Source organism: Leucopleurus acutus (genome assembly GCF_964270905.1).
Source record: "Leucopleurus acutus genome assembly, chromosome: 15".
NCBI classification, from domain to species: Eukaryota; Metazoa; Chordata; class Mammalia; order Artiodactyla; family Delphinidae; genus Leucopleurus; species Leucopleurus acutus.
In genome coordinates, this window is record NC_139157.1 from 3,735,236 (window position 1) to 3,755,443 (window position 20,208).

At 38.2% G+C, this 20,208-nt stretch overlaps 1 protein-coding gene across 1 annotated transcript in view; it reads left to right on the forward strand.

Annotated features, from left to right (window-relative positions):
- Positions 1–20,208, forward strand: part of PDE10A (phosphodiesterase 10A) — a gene marked incomplete at its 5' end in the record, with an annotated part of 577,771 nt that overhangs the window by 386,761 nt on the left and 170,802 nt on the right. Inside the window, one exon of the mRNA XM_082855961.1 lies at positions 17,052–17,180. Coding sequence (XP_082712087.1) covers positions 17,052–17,180 — 129 coding nt within the window. The remainder of the gene's footprint in view (positions 1–17,051; positions 17,181–20,208) is intronic.

Here is a 20,208-nt window from a genome sequence, read left to right on the forward strand (position 1 = left end):
TGCGTTAGTATACTGACTGGAACCTTCAGTACAATGTTGAATAGAAGTGGTGAGAGCAGACATCTTTGCCTTGTTCCTTGTCTTAGGAAAGCATTCAGTTTTTTACCATGAACTATGGCTTTTGCTATAGGTTTTTTATAGGTGCCTTTTATCTGGTTGAGGAAATCTCTTTCTGTTTCTATATCATGAGTGGATGTTGGATTTTGTCATGTAACTTCACCTGTATCGATTTAGGTGATTGTATGATTTTTGTATCATAACTTTATTGTTATGAGTATTAACTTGCTATGTTATGTTAATTTATTTTTGGATGTTATACAAACCTTACATTCCTAGGATAAGACCCTCTTGATTGTATATTCCTTTATATATATTGTTGGGTTTAATTTGCTAATATAAGTATTTTTAAATTTATTTATTTTATTTATTGTTTATTTTGGCTGCGTTGGGTCTTCGTTGCTGCACGCAGGCTTTCTCTAGTTGGCGGCGAGTGGGGGCTGCTCTTCATTGCAGTGCACCGGCTTCTCATTGCCGTGGCTTCCCTTGTAGCGGAGCATGGGCTCTAGGCGTGTGGGCTTCAGTAGTTGTGGCTTGCAGGCTCTAGAGCGCAGGATCAGTAGTTGTGGCACACGGGCTTAGTTGCTCCACGGCATGTGGGATCTTCCCGGATCAGGGCTCGAACCCGTGTCCCTTGCCTTGGCAGGCGGATTCTTAACCACTGCGCCATCAGGGAAGCCCTTATTTGCTAATATTTTTTTAAGGATTTTTGCTCTGCATTCATGAGGCATATTTATGTTTGGTATGAGGGTAAAATAAAATGCCTCATAACAGGAGTTGGGAAATCTTCCCTCTTGGCTTTGTGTGGGATTGGTATTATTTTCTTCTTAAATATTTTAGATAATTCACCAGTGGAACCATATGCTTTTTAAAAAAATTTATTCTCAGTAATTTGCTAACTGTTTAACTTTTCACAGGTTTATCCTCCCGTGGGCTATTCCTTATGTACCTGCTGTGTCTGCTAATTGAGCCTTTGATATGAACACCTTTTAACCACTTATCCTCACTCAGTTAGGTATTTAACCCCCTTTCTAACTTAAATTTATGATATTTGTCCACTTTTTGCATTCATTGTTATTTTAAAATTCAAGAAAATTTAAGAAACCTTTTTGAATAATATTATACCACAAATTGAACTAATTTAAGATACTTGGATTGGGAATCTCTGCTGCTGTGGACTGAATTATGTTTCCCCAAAATTCATATGTTGAAGCCCTAATCTTTACTGGGACTGTATTTACAGTAAGGACATAATTCAGGTTAAATGAGGTTATAAGAGTGGGCCCCTAATCCCATGGGATTAGTGTCCCTATAAGAGGAGATACCAGATAACTACTGTTCTCTCTCCACCATGTGAGGGTGGCCTCTCCAGAAAACCAAACTCTGATGGAACCTTGACCTTGGGCTCCCCAGTCTCTAGAACTGTGAGAAAATAAACTTCTGTATTTAAGCTGCCCAGTCTGTGATATTTTGTTGTGACAGCCCAAGCTGACTAATACATCTCCTTTATGCTGTTACTTTTGGAATGTGTTTTCCTAATTGTGCTGTCATGTAACTGAATACCTGATAGGGTCTTCTGCATGGGCTTTTCAGGAATCCTGGATTGAATGCTTGTTATGGTCTGCTGGGAGTGTTACAGTAGCTAGTTTTGTGAATGCTAGTTTTCACAAACTATAACCTGTCAGGAATGTTCCACCACCTGTTGGTGTGTTCCCTCAGAATCATGTACATATTCCTCAGAACCGTTAGTGTCTTTCAGTGCTAACGTGAGCTTGGGAAAGTAGAGATTTACTTTTCCAAGTTTGAACTTCCATTAAACAAAAAATTTTTTAAACTTTAACAGCAGTTGGCAGTTATGCTTTTTGTTAAACTGTATACGGGTCCCGTAGTTTGGGAACTGTATTATATTCCTTTTTACTTTTAAGTGGATTCATGTTAAAAATAATCCAACTTTCAAAGGAGTATTTACTATTTTTGCATAACAAATGCCACAAATTTAGTGATTTAAAACAATGCCCATTTATCAGCTCACGGTTCTGTGGACCAACAGTCTGGTGTTGTGTGACTTTTTTTTTTGTTTAGGGTATCACAAGGCTAAAATTAAGGTGTTCACCTTACTGAGTTCTCATCTGGAGGCTCTGGGGAAAGTTCAGCTTCCTAAACTCGATCTCGTCATTGGCAGAAGGCAGTTCCTGTGGCAGTAGGACCAAGGTCCCCTTTCCTTGCTGGGCCCCCAGAGTTTGACTGCATTCCTTGACGCATGGCCCTCTGTCTTCAAGGCGGCAGTGGAGCTCTGAATCTTTCTTGTGCTTGAATCTAGAACTTCCCTTTCTGCCACCAGCAGAGAAAATTATTTGTTCTTCAAGGGTTCGTGTGATTAGGTCAGACCCAACTGGATAATCTTCCTATTTTAAGGCCAATCTACAATGTAACATAATCTAATCATGAGAGTAAAATCCATCATTTTCTGTCCTGCAAATTATGCAGGGTGTGTACACCAGAGGAAAATCTTATGGGCATCTTAGAATTGTGCCTGTCACAAAAGGGTTTTCTGTAAGTGAATACGTTTGTGATTTTGAATCTTGATGATTTGAATAAAGAGGGACTGATCAAAGTATTTACTATGCAATCCAACTGACAAAAACCTATACATACGTGTTTTACGTTTTTCTAGAATGACTTAATCTTTCTAATGAGACAGTGTATAATACAATTTCCCTCCATGATTTAAAAAATAGTATAGGGATGGGAATGAGCATTTTCTTTTGCTATGTATGACGCAGTGCAGTATTCCTGAGAAATCTAGTCCATTTGTAAATCTGTCATCAATATGAGTGACTTCCAAAGTGTACACCTCTTAGCTTCTACTTCCTTCTTCTGAGCTGCAGATTTATATTTCCTACTGCTTACTGGAAATCACCATATAGGTAATCTGATAGGCAACTGCATTTCAGCAGATCTCAACCAAAACCATTTTCTTTTCCATGCATCTTTCACTAACTCCTGTATCTCCTATGACTGTCCGTTACCTAAGCTAGAAATGGTGGAGTCACCTTCGATGTATCCTACTGCTTCATTGTCTTTTTAATTTGTCACTAGTTCGTGTTGGCTGGCCTTACCCAGGATTAAAGAGAATTTTAAAACTTTATAAGGGTAAGGATATTGTTTGTTTATTGTATATCAACCACATAGATATGCTGGCTCATAATAGGCTCTCAATGAACACTTATTGAGCGAATAAATGAATCTCAGTGTTTAGAACTAATCATGTCAGCCAAACTCTGTGTTCAGTTAATGTACCTTACCAGCCTTGCAGCGTGGTTATCTGTCTGACTACCCCTCTTTCTACTCCTTTCTGAAGTCGCTCAGAGTTCACTTAGAGATTTGTCTTCAGCTGACTCTACCCCCTCCGCACGCTGTGAGCTGTGCTTATAGACTGGCCCATGGCGTCCACACCGCTCTGGCTCTCTCCAGCATCTAATTGGCTTAACCCGGGCTTTGGCATCCATCCCTGTGTGGTCCTGCCTTCCTGGAAGCTCTCGAATCAGACCTGCCTCGGTCCCTTTGAGTTTAGTGTTCAAATACGCATTCTGGTTAATGCGGTGGCTAGCGAGACAATTCATGGGTTTGATAGTTCTCAGTTTAAGCACTCATGGGCATGTACAAAATGTGTTACTATTCTGAAACACACCTAGATGAGATGGTCTTTAGGTAAATAAAGGTTTTGTGAAGTCAGATTACATTTAAACAGTAGCATGATTAGATACCTGTAAAAATCTTAAATCTCCTAATATTTCTTGATATAAAGGTGCCCACTGTTTTGATGAAGGTGGATACTTATTCATTAATCACTTATTGTGTGTTCAGATCTTTGCATGTATTGTGTCCTTGTGGAGTAGGTACTGTTATTGGGCTCATCTTTCGTTTGTGAGGCCAACAAGGCTTAGCAGTTTTGCTTAAGGAACATAAGCCTGTGCTTCAGCGTACATCTGGTGACTCAGAACCTGGAGGACCAAGGCATGCTGTCTCCCACAGGTTACTGTACATTTACAGGTGAACCTGAGTTAAACGGGTGAGCGTCTTAAACCCTTTGTGCTACAAGGTGTGTGCCTGAACGACTGCCTCTGTTGTAGGCTTCTCTTTGCTGGTGTTGTTTTCTGAGTCGGGAGAAGGGTAAAGGTTGGTGTCTTAAGCCTTCCTCGTGGTTCTACTCCAAAATCATTGTTTTCCTCTATGTCTTATCACTTTGAGCAGCTGCAGTTTTTATTTGGCTTTCTCAGTTAAAGAAACTTTCATCGATATCCTCAGCCAAGGGAAAACATAATTTCCTTTTGGTTTAGAAATACAGCAGTGTGGGATTTGCCTTCTGATAAATGCAAATTACGAACAATGGAAACGATGTCTTCTTTGCAGCCAAGGCACCCTTCAGGCTGTTAATTCACTTGAAATGAGCTATCAATTAGGTAGGTCAAAATCCCAGCAGTATGTTCAATTAAGGTTCATTAATTGACTCCTTTTTAGGGCATAGGCAAATCTTCTTTCAGTAAGAAGGTACTTGGGTAGGAGGGAATTATTCAGGTTATATAGATAGACAGATAGAAGGCAAGAATAATGATTACGAGGCATTTAAATATTTTTTTAGCTTTATTGAGGTATTATTGACTTACATGTATCTGTAAGGTATACAACGTGATGACTTCAGATATGTATTTATTGAGAAATGATTACCACGATAAGGTTAGTTAACACCTCTATCCCCTCACATAATTACCTTTTTGTGTGTGTGTGATAACTTTTAAGATCTACTCTCAACAACTTTTAAGTATATAATACGGTGTTGTTAATTACAGTCACAACACTGTATATTGGATCCCCAGAATTTATTCACTAACTCATCTTATATTTGGACCCCGTTGACCAATATCTCTCATATCCCTGACCCGCGAGCTCTTAGCAACAACCAATACTCTCTCTTTGAGTCTGGCTTTTTTAGATTCCACATACAAATGAAATCATACAGTATTTGTCTTTCTCTGTCTTATTTAACTTAGCATAATGCCTTCAAGGTCCATCCATGTTGTCACAAAAGGCAGGATTTCTTTCCTTTTTATGGCTGAATAATATTCCTCTGTGTGTGTGTGTGTGTGTGTGTGTGTGTGTGTGTGTGTGTGTGTGTGTATCACATCTTCTTTATCCATTCATCTGTTGATGGACACTTACGGTTGTTTCCATGACTTGGCTATTATGAATAGTGCTGCAAAGAAGATGGTGGTACAGATAGATCTCTTCAAGATAGCATTTATTTCCTTCAGATATATACCCAGAAGTAGGACTGCTGGATCATATATTAGTTCTATTTTTAATTTTTTGAGGAAACTTCACACTGTTTTCCGTAATGGCTGCACCAATTTACATTCCCACCAACAGTGCACAAGTGTTCCCTTTTCGCCAGCACTTTTCATCTCTTGTCATTTTGATGATAGCTATACTAACAGGTGTGAGGTGATACTTCACTGTAGTTTTCATTTTCATTTCCCTGATGATTAGTGATATTTAGTACCTTTTTATGTACTCATCTACTGACCATTTGTATGTTTCCCTTGGAAAAATGACTATTCAAGTCCTTTGCTCCTTTTTTAATTGGATTTGTTTTTGCTATTGAGTTGTATGAATTTCTTATATATTTTGGATATTAACCATTTATCAGAGAGTTTACAAATATTTTCTCCAATTCCGCAATTTCTCCAATTCTGTGGGTTACCTTTTTATTTTGCTGATTGTTTCTGCTGTGCAGAAGCTTTTCAGTTGGATGTAGTCCCACTATTTTATTTTTGCCTCTATTGCTTGTGCTTTTGGTGTCATATCCAGAATAACTTTGCCAACAACAATGTCAAGAAGCTTTCTTTTCCCTATGTGTTCTTCTAGATGTTTTATGGTTTCAGGTCTTACATTTAAGTCTTTAATGTATTTTGATGAGTTAATTTTTGTGGGTGGTATAAGTTAGGGGTCCACTTTCATTCTTCTGTGTGTGGTCATCCAGTTTTCCCAACCCTGTTTATTGAAGAGACTGTCTTTTCCCCATTGAGTCTTCTAGACTCCCTTGTCAAATATTAGCTGACTGTATATTTGAAGGTTTATATCTGGGCTGTCAATTCTGTTCCATTGGTCCGTGTATGTGTTTTTATGTCAGTACCATACTGTTTTGATTAGTACAACTTTGTAATAAAGTTTGAAATCAGGGATAGTGGTGTCTCTAGCTTTGCTGTTCTTTCTCAGGATTGCTTTGGCTCATTGGGAGTGGGTCCTATGAATTTTAGAGTTTTCTTTTATTTCTGTGAAAAATGACATGGCATTTGCTTTTATTTTCCTCCTTGGTTAAAAAAAGAATGATATCACTGGCTATGGGGTTTGACAGAACTCCAAAACAGCATCTCATCTATTTGTTTTTATTATAACTTTGGAGCTATTTTAATGATATTGAAAACCATTTACATCTCTCACATTTTAACCTTTATTCATTGCATATAAAGGACTTTGCCTTTCTAAATAAAGAAGCCAAAATGGAAATTAACTTTAGAGCCCATTAAACCCTTCCTTTATTTGATAAATGGCAAGAAGGAACTGCTGTATAAATCCTTATGTTTATAAACTCACGTACACCAGCCCATTGTGGGGTAGAACTTTGATGTAAAGATTTCATACTATAGTATACACAGGGATCTGTTTCCAGAATTGGAGCTACATTATAGGTGGATTGAAGGGTGTCAGAATTAGAAAAGCATATTCAAGAAGTAAAGAAATTCTTGTTTTTCAGAAAACTTCATATAGACATTCAAACCGTTTGGATGGAAAAATAAACGTGAAAGTAGTGTAAAAGAAAGCAACGAATCTCATCTGGTCTCAGGGAGGACTGGGAACTTGAGTGGGAGCTGTGGGCTACTGAGAGGTGGGGTCCATTGCTTGGACACTTGCTTTCCGGCCTGGGTGCCTCTGTGATCTTGCAGGGCTGGGCACAGTTTGCAGCAGCACATCTGCACATCTGTGAAATCACGTGAGAAAAATGATGACTCATGGATTAGTTCACTAATTGATGATGGTCCCTGTGTTGGGGATTCCCAGGACTACTTCTGAGTTTGGTGATTTGCTAGGAGGACTCCAGAACACATAGTCATGCTTATGGTTAAGGTTTCTTATAGCAAAAGTGCCAAATCAGCAAAGGGGAATGGTGCACAGGGTGAAGACGGGGGTGGGGGGGATCGGGCACGAGCTTTCAAGAATACTCTCCCAGGGGAGCCACACAGGACTCGGATAATTCTTCCAGCAACGACTGTGACAACACGTATGACGTGCTGTCTACTAGGGAAACTCATTAGAGACTCAGTACCCAGAGTTCCTGCTGGGGGCTCCTCCCATAGGCACCCTCTGCCTGTCACTGTCCAGAATTGCAGCCTCCCAGAAGGAGAGCAGGTGTTTGGCATAAATCATACTGTTCGCACAAGCAGGCTAGGCCCAGCGGCCGCTGGAAACACTCTCAGGGCCGAGTTCCCAGGTGCCAGCCTTGCAAGCAGCCTCTCAGGACAGTTTCAGGCCCGCTGTCAAGTCTCTTCTGCACGGAGCCAGGGACTGTGCTCCGTGGACAGTGGAGAATGAGACAGATCAGCTGTCCTCATGGAGCTTATAGTCTACCAGGAGAGGCTGACGTTTAATAAGAGAACAATAGGGCTTCCCTGGTGGCGCAGTGGTTGAGAGTCCGCCTGCCGATGCAGGGGACGCGGGTTCGTGCCCCGGTCCAGGAGGATCCCACATGCCGCGGAGCGGCTGGGCCCGTGAGCCATGGCCGCTGAGCCTGCGCGTCCGGAGCCTGTGCTCCGCAACGGAAGAGGCCACAACAGTGAGAGGCCCGCGTACCGAAAAAAAAAAAAAGAGAACAATAAATAAATAGGGACTTCAGCTTGGGGTGAGTGATTTGGAGTATGAGAGAATCACGGAAAGGGCAGTGAATGTAGAGTGTGTGGTCAGGGAAGTTGCCTCTGAGGAAGTTGCTTTGAAATTGGTGAGACGTCTCGCTTAGCCAGGTGAAGAGTGGGCAGACATCAGCAGAGACCACAGATCCACAGATGGGGAAGGGCTTGGCGCATTTGAGGAAACAGAGGAAGCATGGGGGAAAGTGGGATCTCAAATTAGACTTATTTTCAGGGCTGGCCTGTGGTTCCAGGTGGTTTCTGCTCCAAAGATTTCTTCCTGCCTTCTTATCAAAGTCTGAGGTTTGGCAGTCAGATTTCTCAGTTTATAATTTGAAGTAAAATGTGTAATATCACTCCAGACTGGGAGGCAGCACTGATCAGTAGCAATCCCGTTAAGGTATGATAAGCTCAGATGGAGAAAGTGTTAAAAACAAGAGGCAATTTGCCTTTAAGAGGTAAGCTCTTGGGCTTGTAGCTTTGTTCCAACCTTAATTACTGCTTTTGTGGTGAAGAGAAAACTAATTCAATTACTTCTCTGTGCTCATTTTCCTTTTTTATACTTTGAAGATTAGGATTTATTTTTCAACCAATATTTATGATCATTTACTATGTGCCAGATACATGATGCTCTGGGGCTTCAGTGAACTAATACATGCCACCGTTGTAGCATAGAATCATATGCAGAGAGAGCGTTGAAGTGAGGCCAGCCGTGATTAACGAAGGCTCTTAGCTGGTTTATCCTTTTGTGAGGGAAGGAGATTAAGTGGTTGGAGCAGAGGTGAAGTGAGATCAATAACCAGTAGGGAGAAGGTGTACAAAGTTTGTGTTGGGGAATAAACACAGAAGGTCATGCTTAGAAGCATACACATGCAACCCAGGAGAACGCTTACCTGCAGCTGTGTGAACACACACACACACACGCACAGACAACTTCGCAAAGTGTTGCCGTTGAGCACCGTGACTGTCCGCCACTGCTTAGTATGACATGAGATATCTTGTTTTAACTTGACAGATTTTGTTATTAAGGCACGAAAATGATTACTGTACATTTAGAATATTTGCTCTTTAAGACATGTATTTTGGAATTGTCTTTTGAAGCTAATGAGAATTATTTTTGCAGTAAATTGTTATATACGCCTCTCTCCTGGATAGTGTGAGAATGTGATGACACCTCAGACTGTAAGGTGGAGTCCACTGGATTCCCCTCTCCTGAACCTCCAGACCCAGTTACAGAAGCTTTTATATCCTAAAAATTTCTGCCTGATATTGAAGTACAATTTGGTTTCCTAAAATGTTAATTCTAGTTTTGTCCCCTGGGTTCATACATGGAAAACAAAAAACAGCAAAGAAAAACCAATCCAAATTTCTTAACCTTTTTTACTTAACAGCATTCAGATTAAGCAGTAATAGTGTCCACCAGGGATCTTGTGTTCTCCCAACTAAGCATTTGTAGTCATTCCCTGACTCCTCACGTGACATGCATTTCAGCCCCCTCACAGTTCAGGTTATTCTTTGACAATTGAGCTAATATAGCACAATATTTAATAGCATGAGAGGTTTGGTTTTGGTTTGGTTTGTTTTTTTTTGGTTGTTGTTTTTTTTTTTTTGGTGGTATGTGGGCCTCTCACTGCTGTGGCCTCTCCCGTTGCGGAGCACAGGCTCCGGACGTGCAGGCTCAGCAGCCATGGCTCACGGGCCCAGCTGCTCCGCGACATGTGGGATCTTCCCGGACCGGGGCACGAACCCATGTCCCCTGCATCGGCAGGCGGACTCCCAACCACTGCGCCACCAGGGAAGCCCTGGTTGTTTATTTTTAATCGAATGCTATCTTACGGTTGAATTACGACTTTAAGAATCTGAAAATTATTTACTTATTCTTCACGCCTGGAGTAAACATAGGGAAATTATAAAATTGAGACAATTATTGTGATCAATCAGAGAAAGCACTATTAGTAGTGTATACCTTAGAATTTTAAAGTATACAGTTTCTTCTAGTCTAGCCGAGATGAGCTACAGTGAGATAATGGGGCAGGAGAAGACTTGATGATAAGACCCCTAATCTGAGAGGAAAGAATTCTTTTAAGATTGAGAAGACCTGAGTTAGGGTAACATAAGGGCACTGTGGAATGGGGCTCAGGAACCACAGCTCAGGAACAGGAGTGGGCGGTGGGAGGTGCTGGGCTCCTGCCGTATGATTTTGACTGCTTTTTAAGAAAAGAATACAGACATGTACTGGGATTTTTCTCCACAAATTAAGATAGCAGAATTAATACTTGAAAAATTGTGCTTTTTCTTATTTCTAACAACAGATCCTTTAGTACTTATAATTAATTTAAAAGTATCCCTCTGAGTGAGAAAAACAATAGTTCTTTAGCCTCTGATTTGAAAGGGATTTTCTAATTTTTTATGAATATAAAGATGGTAAGATTTCAGAAATAAAAAGTTCTTCAGCATGTAGATACCCACTTTTAGAATAATAATTTGTTATAAAGACACATTTACAGGTATATCTGGTGAACCTAAATGTGTATCCAGTTGGTGACAAAATCAGAGAGAAGAATATTCCAAGTGACTTTAAAATATAGTAATTTGTACATTTCTAGTGAGATATATACTAAAGGAGAAAAAAACCCACCTTATCTGTTTACAGCACTCATACTGTTACATGTGTATTGTATGATAAAACAAATGAGTAGTTATGTAATCTAGTCCGTCATTCCTGGAACTGAAACACCACTGCCCACCAAAAGGAACCAGAGATCCTAAGGAAAATTGTCTGTATCCATATCTGGGGCAGAAAATGTACGAGCTGAACCTGAAACACCCTATCCTCGCAGATTGTAAGGAAGCCGTCAAGAGCTGCTAGATTCTTGTCACAGTGACTTGGGAAGCAGCTTGAAGAGGCTCCTTCCACTGGCCAAAAGATGGGACAGTTTGAGTACCAGCAAGGAAAATAATTACAATGGAAGAAACAGATCAAATTTGTTCAAATCTATGGGTTCATAGTAGTAATATTTTTAGTTCATCACTTACAGGAGAATGCTACTGAACCAACTCATTGTGAAAACTGGTAAATAAAGTGGAACAAATTTATCCTGTCTTATCTCAATGAACTAACCAAATACTAGATGAGGTGAAGTTTCTCTTTGTATTATTTCAGCTAGTACATGGAAAAGGCATTATAGAATTAGGAAACCACCATTTTCAAGGCATAATGAATCAATAGCTCGTAGATCATCAGTGCTGCTAATGTCACAAAGAGAGACAGCCAGATGGTGTCAACCTTTTGACAGAAGAATACAATGCCGCTTGTAAAAATTGACTACTCACCTCCATGTTGAACCTCAATCTGCTGAGGTCTCTAGATCTAATTTCAGTTTTCAGGAAATGCAGAGGGAAGATGAACATGCTAAACAACACAACAGGGGTACGGTCAGAAAACTCCGAACTCTAGAAAACCATAGAACAAAAGTTCTGTTTTCTTCAGTAATAAATACATGGGGAAAACAAAAAAGATAGAGGGGGAACCTATAGGATAAAGAAACCTATGAAAATACTGAACAACTATAACTGCAGCATGTAGACCTACCTGGGTCGAGGTTTATGCAAACAACCTGGTCAAAAAATATCTAGAAAAATGGTACAGGTGAACCTATTTTCAGGGCAGGAATAGAGAGGCAGGCATAGAGAATGGATGTGTGGATGTGGGGCGGGGAAGAGAGGGTGGGATTAACTGGTAGATTGGGATTGACATATGTGCACTGCCATGTATAAAACAGATAGCTAGGGGGAACCTGCTGTATGGCACGGGGAGCTCAGCTCGGTGCTCTGTGGTGACCTAGATGGGTGGGATGCGGGGGAGGGGTGAGAGGGACCTACAGGAGGGAGGGGATGTATGTATACATACGGCTGATTCACTTCGTTATGCAACAGAAACTAACACAACATTGTAAAGCAACTATACCCCAATTAAAAAAATATATTGAGAATTAGAAACTCAAACACTTGGATATTTGATGGTTTTAAAAATGATTATTAATTTGTCTTTATATGTGATAATAGCATCTTATAATCTGTATGCAGGCAAAATATTGCATAGATGAGAGAATGTAGTTCATTAGTGGAAATGAAGTATTTTTAAATATATTGGTTCAAATGTTCATGTTACCTTGGAATAGACATTAGTATCTATCTGTGTGATTCACTGTGTGGATTATTGGTGGCAAATTTTTGATCACTGGATGCTAGTGTGTTATAATGACAGCTGTGGTCTGATCCCACTGCTCTCATTGGGTTTGTTTCAAAGAAACACTAACCAAGTCTTTTATTGACATAAACAAAATGTACAGGCCATGGGAAGCTATGGAAACATTAAACCAAAGTCAGACAAAAACAAAAGAAGAATGATTTCATCATCCATACATCTGCCATTTTCCAGGAGTGTGGATAATTATTTCAGTGTCTTATATTCTGGGTTGGTCCTGTGTTGGCCCAAAGGTCCTTTGCAAAATTGCATGTTAATAGGAAGTAAAAATGGATAAAATATTAGAAAAAAGTGCTTTTGTTGGCTAAGAAAGTTGAGCATACTTTAAACGATAAAACAAAAAATGGACATTTTAGAAAGTTTGGAGTTTTAATGCTAAAGAAATGAAAAGTTACAAACCTGTGATTTGATTCTTTGGAAAATCCAAGAATTGGCTTTCATCCAGGTGAAAAATGACTTTTTGGTACTATCGATACTAGTAAATGTACTCAGCAAAAATGCTGTATGTGGATTCGCTCATTGAATTATTATGACACTGTGAGATAGATATTATTGTTCTCATTCCTATTCAAATACCATTCCCATACAAATAAGAAGCCAGGCTGAGAGAGTTTAGGTGCTTTGACCAGGCTCAGGCCCAGGTGAATAGGTGAAATGAGGAAACTAACTTCTGCTTTTTATCACTTTTAATCACCAAGACATAATGACTCCCCCTGCCATTCTCATGTTGAAGGCGGTAGTTATTTTCATGAAATGTGAATGGTAACTTGGGGAGAAAAATTGTAATTAAGTATTTTGAGACATTGGAGCTATCAAGCTATGTAATAACATTTGCACTCTAAAAGGATTTTACAACCAAAATGGTCTATTTTCCATCCCATTCTCTCCTACATACTTAAATCCAGGATTTGATTAATTTCTTTAGAAGTTTACTTAGACATCACAGCTCATTTATGACTCAATTGATCTTTAAAAAACATTTTGAGTAATTTATACAAAATAAGTGTCATGGAGTGGGGAGTTATGCTGCACCTTCTTGAGGGCAGAGTATCTGCATAAATTATTTGGAATTCTTCTGTGTGGAAGATTTGTCTACTCTCCTCTGTTTGTTCATTTATTTATTCAGTCATTTATTTATATCAGTATGAACTCATGGATTCCCTTAGTCCACTCAGACTGCTATAACAAAATACCACAGACTGGGTGGCTTACAAAAAACAGAAATCTATTTTTCACAGTTCTGGAGGCTGGGAAGTCCAAGGCCATGGTGCACCTTGGTTGAGTGAGGACCCTCTTCCGAATCACAGAGTTCCTGTGTTCCCGCATGGTGGAAAGGGGCTTGGGATCTCTTCGGATCCACTTCTATAAGGCACTAATGCCATTCATGGGGGTTCCACCCTTTGCCTCTCACACTTGGCAACCAGTGATCTTTTTACTATCTTTTTCTATAATTTTGCCTTTTCCAGAATGTTGCATCATTAGAATTATACAACATGCAGCCTTTTCAGACTAGCTTTTTGTACTTGGTAATATGCATTTAAGGCTAATCCATGTCTTTTCATGGCTTGCTATGATTTCTCCTCGTTGCTAAAGAATATTTAATTATATGGTTATGGCACAACTGATGTATCCAACTTGCCTTCTTTAAACCTTTTTAATTTTTTAAAATTTTATTTATTTAAAAAATTTTATTGGGGTATAGTTGATTTACAATGTTGTATTGGTTTCTGTTGTACAGCAAAGTGAATCAGTTATACATACACATACATCCACTCTTTTTTAGATTCTTTTCCCATACAGGTCATTACAGAGTATTGAGTAGAGTTCCCTGTGCTCTACAGCAGGTTCTTATTAGTTATCTATTTTCTGTATAGTAGTATAGTGTGTATATGTCAATCCCAGTCTCTCAATTTATCCCTCCCCCCCTTTCCCCCCTGGTAACCACTTTTGCAGGACATCTTAGGTATTTCCAATTTTGGTTGATTATGAGTAAAGCTGCTGTAAACATTCACATGCAGGCTTTGTGTGGGTTAATCAGTGGGGTAAATACTTGGTAGTGTGACTGCTGGGTCATATGGTAAGATTATATTTAGCTTGGTAAGAGACTGCCAGTCTTCCAAAGTGACCACCATTTTGCATTCGTACCAGCACTGAAGGAGAATTTTTGTTACTCCTCATTCTTGCTGAAACTGATAGTAGGTTTTTTGGATTTTAACCATTCTCATAGGTATGTAGTGGAATCTCATTTTTGTTTAACTTCAACTCACAAATGATCATCTTTGCATATTCTTATTTGCCATATCTATAGCTTCTTTTGCAAAGTGTCTATTCAGCTCTTTGACTCATTTTTAATTGCGTTTTTTTCTTGTTGAGTTTTTTTTTTTTTTTTTTTTGTGGTACGCGGGCCTCTCGCTGCTGTGGCCTCTCCCGCTGCGGAGCACAGGCTCCGGACGCGCAGGCTCAGCGGCCATGGCTCACGGACCCAGCCGCTCCGCGGCATGTGGGATCTTCCCGGACCGGGGCACGAACCCGCGTCCCCTGTATCGGCAGGCGGACTCTCAACCACTGCGCCACCTGGGAAGCCCTCTTGTTGAGTTTTAAGCATTCTTTGTATATTTTAGATACGGTTCCTTTATCTGATATGTAATTTGGCAAATAGGACTTGTATAATATGCACTAAGATGAAATGAAATGACAGTGAGTCAATTATGCCTTTATATTTTCAGCCTGGGTTTCTGGAAAAAACGGAGAGTAATAGTAACAGAAAACAGAAAGTTGAGAGTTAAAATCACTTTGGGAATAAGTGGGAAGGAGATGACTCATGTAGTTTTGAGTCAAGATGGAGCTTGAGGTGATGGAAGAATTTCCAAACTAGAGATTAAAAATATAATAAGATTTTGCTGTCATCATCATAGATTATTGTAGAGAAAGCAGAAGTAAAGAGCAAATAGAAGTTAGGATAAGAACCATATTGTGTCACAAAAGTGATAGAAGGAAGTCTTAAGAAGGAATCAAACGTTGAATATGTACCACTATGACGGACATAATGAAAGTATGAAAATTGCTTTGTCTTCTTGAGGTCAAGTCAGCTGTCAGCTTACTTCTATATTCTGTGCCTTTTGTATCTGGGGACCCGAACTTGCTTTGTCAAGAGAGCTCTCTCTCTTACTTTAATGAGTCTCTTATCTTTAGCACCTTGTAGAATTTCTCAAATTGAATTTTACGTCACTGAGGCTATTTTGCAGGGTGAACGTGGGCTGGATCTTGTTTGTTTTTTTTTTTATCTAATACAACAACATAATTATATATATATTATATATATATGAGAGATCTGTATATCTATATAGTTTAAATTGATTTTTAAAATACTGAATTCATTGAAATAAATCAGTTGCCTTCTCAATAATACCGGTCTGTTGTAGAATCATACAGTTGTGGCTTTAGTCCCCAGCAGAATTAATTAATATGTATAAATTCTGTGCCTTGTCTGTGCTAGAAACATGCAGCCTATTCCCTGAAGTCATAAAGACATACTTGCCTTTTCTCTTTTCTGCATCGAAAAGTACAACTTTCCATTGTCTTTTTCACCTAACCATCCTTAAGGATGGTAATTTATTGAATAATTCACAGAGAGTGTACAGTAGTACAAATAATTACAGTCACTGAGTAATAATTATTGATAGCCTATTTGTGATTTTGAGTTGTTTAGTGAAATGGCGTACCAACATGAAGCATCAATTTGAAAACATGTAATTTTATATTTTTTTAAGTGAAGATATGTGAAAGTTCTTTGCTTGAAAATTCTGTGTATATTCAGCCGTTATTATTAGACTATGAAAATTATTTCAGTGAAACTGACTACATATATTGAATATCAATGAAAAAATGTCGAGTATTTTGAACTGAACATTAGTTTTATCATTGGATTTAGTGACCCTGAGAAAAAGGAGAATTTGTGTTGTAAACAGTAAAAGATAAGAACTTATTCATTAAGCATGTTTTTTAGCACCTAAATTGTACCAGTGCTTTATTCTCCCATTTGATACTGTTGCTAGAGCTTCACTTACCTTAAGTCTTAAATCTATGATAATTACTTACAAAAAAGTGGAAGCACTTTGCAAGGCTTAACCGAACAGCAGTGGAATACAGCATCAGTTCAGATGTGACACTGAAATTTACTGCTGCAAAACAGCTGTGTAACATGATGCAATATCTATAGTTTAAAATTGCTAAAGTTCTAACTTTACTTTTTTCCCCTTACTTTTTCATAGTGGTAAAATATAAATAACACACAATTTGTCATTTTAACCATATCAAGGATATAATCCAATGGCACCAATTATACTCACTATGTGTGCAACCATCACTCCTGTCTACTTCTCAAACTTTGTCTTTACCCAAAGCAGAAATTCTGTACCCGTTAAGCAAATAATTCCTCATTCTCCTCTCCCTCGGCCCCTGGATGCCCCTAGTCTACTTTGTCTCTATGAATTTACCTGTTCTAGATATTTCATATAAGTGGAATCATATAATGTTTGCCCTTTGTGTCTAGCTTATTTTATTTACTATATCATTCTTAAGGTTCCTCCATGTTGTAACAGAACTTCATTCCTTCTTATGGATGAATAATAGTCCATTGTATGTATATGCATCTTTTAGAAATATTTCTATGCTAAATCAATCTGCATAAATGTCATTTTTCTATATCTTTGATGTAAATGAAGATTTCGTATTGACTAATTTTATTCTTTTCAATTCTTTTACAGGTTTGACAGATGAAAAAGTGAAGGCATATCTTTCTCTTCACCCCCAGGTATTAGATGAATTTGTATCTGAAAGTGTTAGTGCAGAGACTGTAGAAAAATGGCTGAAGAGGAAAAACAACAAACCAGAAGGTAAGATCTCATTCAGATTGAATGTGGATTATTTTCTATTTTATAGTGACAAAAAAGGTATTTAATACATGCTAGAAAGTAAAATATTAGTAGTTTAATTCTGTAAGAATTTTATTCTGTTTAAAAAGATAACTTAAAATAAGTTAGAATGAGGGGAAACAAATACAAAAGGATGATCTTTAAGAAAATGCCTGGCAAAGAATTGAAAATTTATTTAGATATGACCACATTGAAAAATGCAAAAGTCAATATTAGACTTGATTTTATTTAATGGTTATTACTGATTATAAAAATATTCTTTATATATTTCAAAAATAGAGTTATATTATTATATTTTGCAAAATGAATTATTCAAACAATTTTTGTATGTGCACAGTAGGAAAAGAACTCTTGACTTGCATTAGACATTTTATTTACACTCATAAACTTAAAATGTGGTTATATTTATGGAAAAAAGAAAGGTGGACTCAAAAGGAATGTGAAATCAAATAAATTTCCCCCCAAATTGAATCTATGTTAATATATTAGATTTGGTTATTCTGGTATAATTTTAATTTTGGATTTAAATGAATTTATATTTGGCCAGTCATGACTTCTCATTTCTATGAGTGTTGCTTTTATAGTGGAAATTAAAATTTATATATGATTCTAACTACATGGAGAAGTTTTATATTAAAAAAAAAATTTACTATTTTTCTGGAAATTTTTTTTATGTAAAAAAATGCTACATTTAAAGTTCAAAAATGACCATTATTAAAATATTATGCTGTAAGACCTATGCTAATAGTGTGCTGCCTGGAGCTGATTTTCCTCACTCTACATATGAAAGTTTCTATAATTTTCTCACATAATTTTTATAATAAAAAAGAGGTGGATGTTTTTAAAAAGAGAGTTTTTGGTATTGAAACACAAAGTTGTTTTTAAAGTGTCCATGGGTAGGTGTGAATGTGTATGCATGTATGTGTGGATTGAGAGGGAGGGAAAAAGGGAGAGAGGGAGAGAGAGAGAGAGAGAGAGAGAGAGAGAGAGAGAGAGAGAGAAATATACCTAAATCAGAGACGCATATTCTTTTCAAAAGGATCATGGCATTAATAGTAAGAACAAAGCTTGACATGGCATGTTTCATCTATTACAAACCTTACACATTTCGAAACAGTTCTAGATGTCTGAAACTTTCAGAAGTGTGACTGAGTTGTACTTAAGGCAACCTGCTGTATAATGGTGGACAGTAATATAATGCAAACATATATGCTGCCAACATTGTTAATCAACTACGCTCCCATATAAAATGAAAAGTTAAAAATATATATTATGTCTCTGAGATATGAAATTGAGCGTAGGTCTTAGAAAATGAAAAGAATTGCATGCTGTTTTAGTGTTACAGTGATAGTTAACTTTTAAAGTTTTATGAATATTTGAATGTCATTTCACATCTCCCGAATCTGTTTTCTATATTAGTTAACCAAATAATACTTTAAACCTCTTAATACATATACTCAAGAGTTAAATGATTATTAAGAATAGCAATGTGTAACTGAAACAATACTCAGTTATGCTGGAAGAAAAACTTGTCCTTATAAGGAGATGATTTTGACAGTGACCCTGTGCCGGGCTAGAGACTGTTGATGCCACTGAGAATGTGAATGAATCGTCCACTCGGGGCTCACTGTCTAGTGGTGGGGAAAGGCATAGAAGTAACCACAGCACAGAATGCATCAGAAGTAAAAAAGGATGCAAGCAGTTTGCAGTGGAAGGGCATTAAAAGGAATCTTTAATTCTACTGCTGCGGTCCAGTAAGACCCTTTTTACCTCCTCTTCCAAGGAGTTTATCACAAAAATGTATCTCATTACATCTGCTTTATATCCAGTGAGATTCTGTAGCATGGCCCCTGCAGACAGCTTAAAGGCAAGGGTTAGCACTAAACTTGTGTGAGTAGCATGGAAAAAGCATTGCCCAGTCTTCTTTGCGATGCAGAAAGCCAGTTAAATATGTTTATTTCATTTATATAGTCATGGATTAAAGTAGTGGTTCTTTGAACCATCTCCTTTCTTTTCCCTCACCCCGCCCTTCTCATTATTATCCCTTCATTGAAAATGTCTTGAGGAAGAAAATTTTTGTCAGGAGGATTTTTTTTTTTTTTTTTGCGGTATGCGGGCCTCTCACTGTTGTGGCCTCTCCCGTTGCGGAGCACAGGCTCCGGACGCGCAGGCCCAGCGGCCATGGCCCACGGGTGCAGCTGCTCCACGGCACGTGGGATCTTCCCGGACCGGGGCACGAACCCGTGTCCCCTGCATCGGCAGGCGGACTCTCAACCACTGCACCACCAGGGAAGCCCAAGGTCAGGAGGATTTTTAGGGAGTGTTTCTATTTCCAATGTGTGGACCCAGGAACAGAAAGTGTGACAGCTAGAAGGTCTTGGAGAATATTTTGTTGAAAATGAGAAAAGCCCATCCAAATTATTTCATTTTATGTCAGTTTAGTCAAAGAAAATGAAGTAAGGAAAACTGCCGGAATAAGTAATTTGCACAACACTTTGTACATTATAAGTACTCAATAAATATTTATTTAATTTATTTTTTTAAACACTGATAAACCAGCCTCGTATGGAAATGATCTACATTATGGGGACAGAAAATCGTGTAAAGGCATATTCTGCTTAGAGAAAGATCCTATATGAAAATTCAAATTTTTAAACAAATGAATAAAGGGGTGATTATTTAAATTACAAAATTATATTTGCCTTTAAAATGGTCAGCTTTCAGACTGCTTGCACGTATTTCTTAATGATGACTGTGCTATCCAAAAAGCTAGTTTTTCTTCAATCATTTAGCATTTTATTCAGCACCTACTGTTTGCTTGGTGCTCAGAAGGCAAAACTTAAAAAATAGAGAACGCATGACATTTTATTTAAACTATGGTAATATTTATAACGGACTAATATTGTGTGACCGTAGAGCAGTTGTAATTTTCAAGACAGCTCACATATATTGACCCTTTACATCTGGTTGAATTAATGAAGGTTAAGTA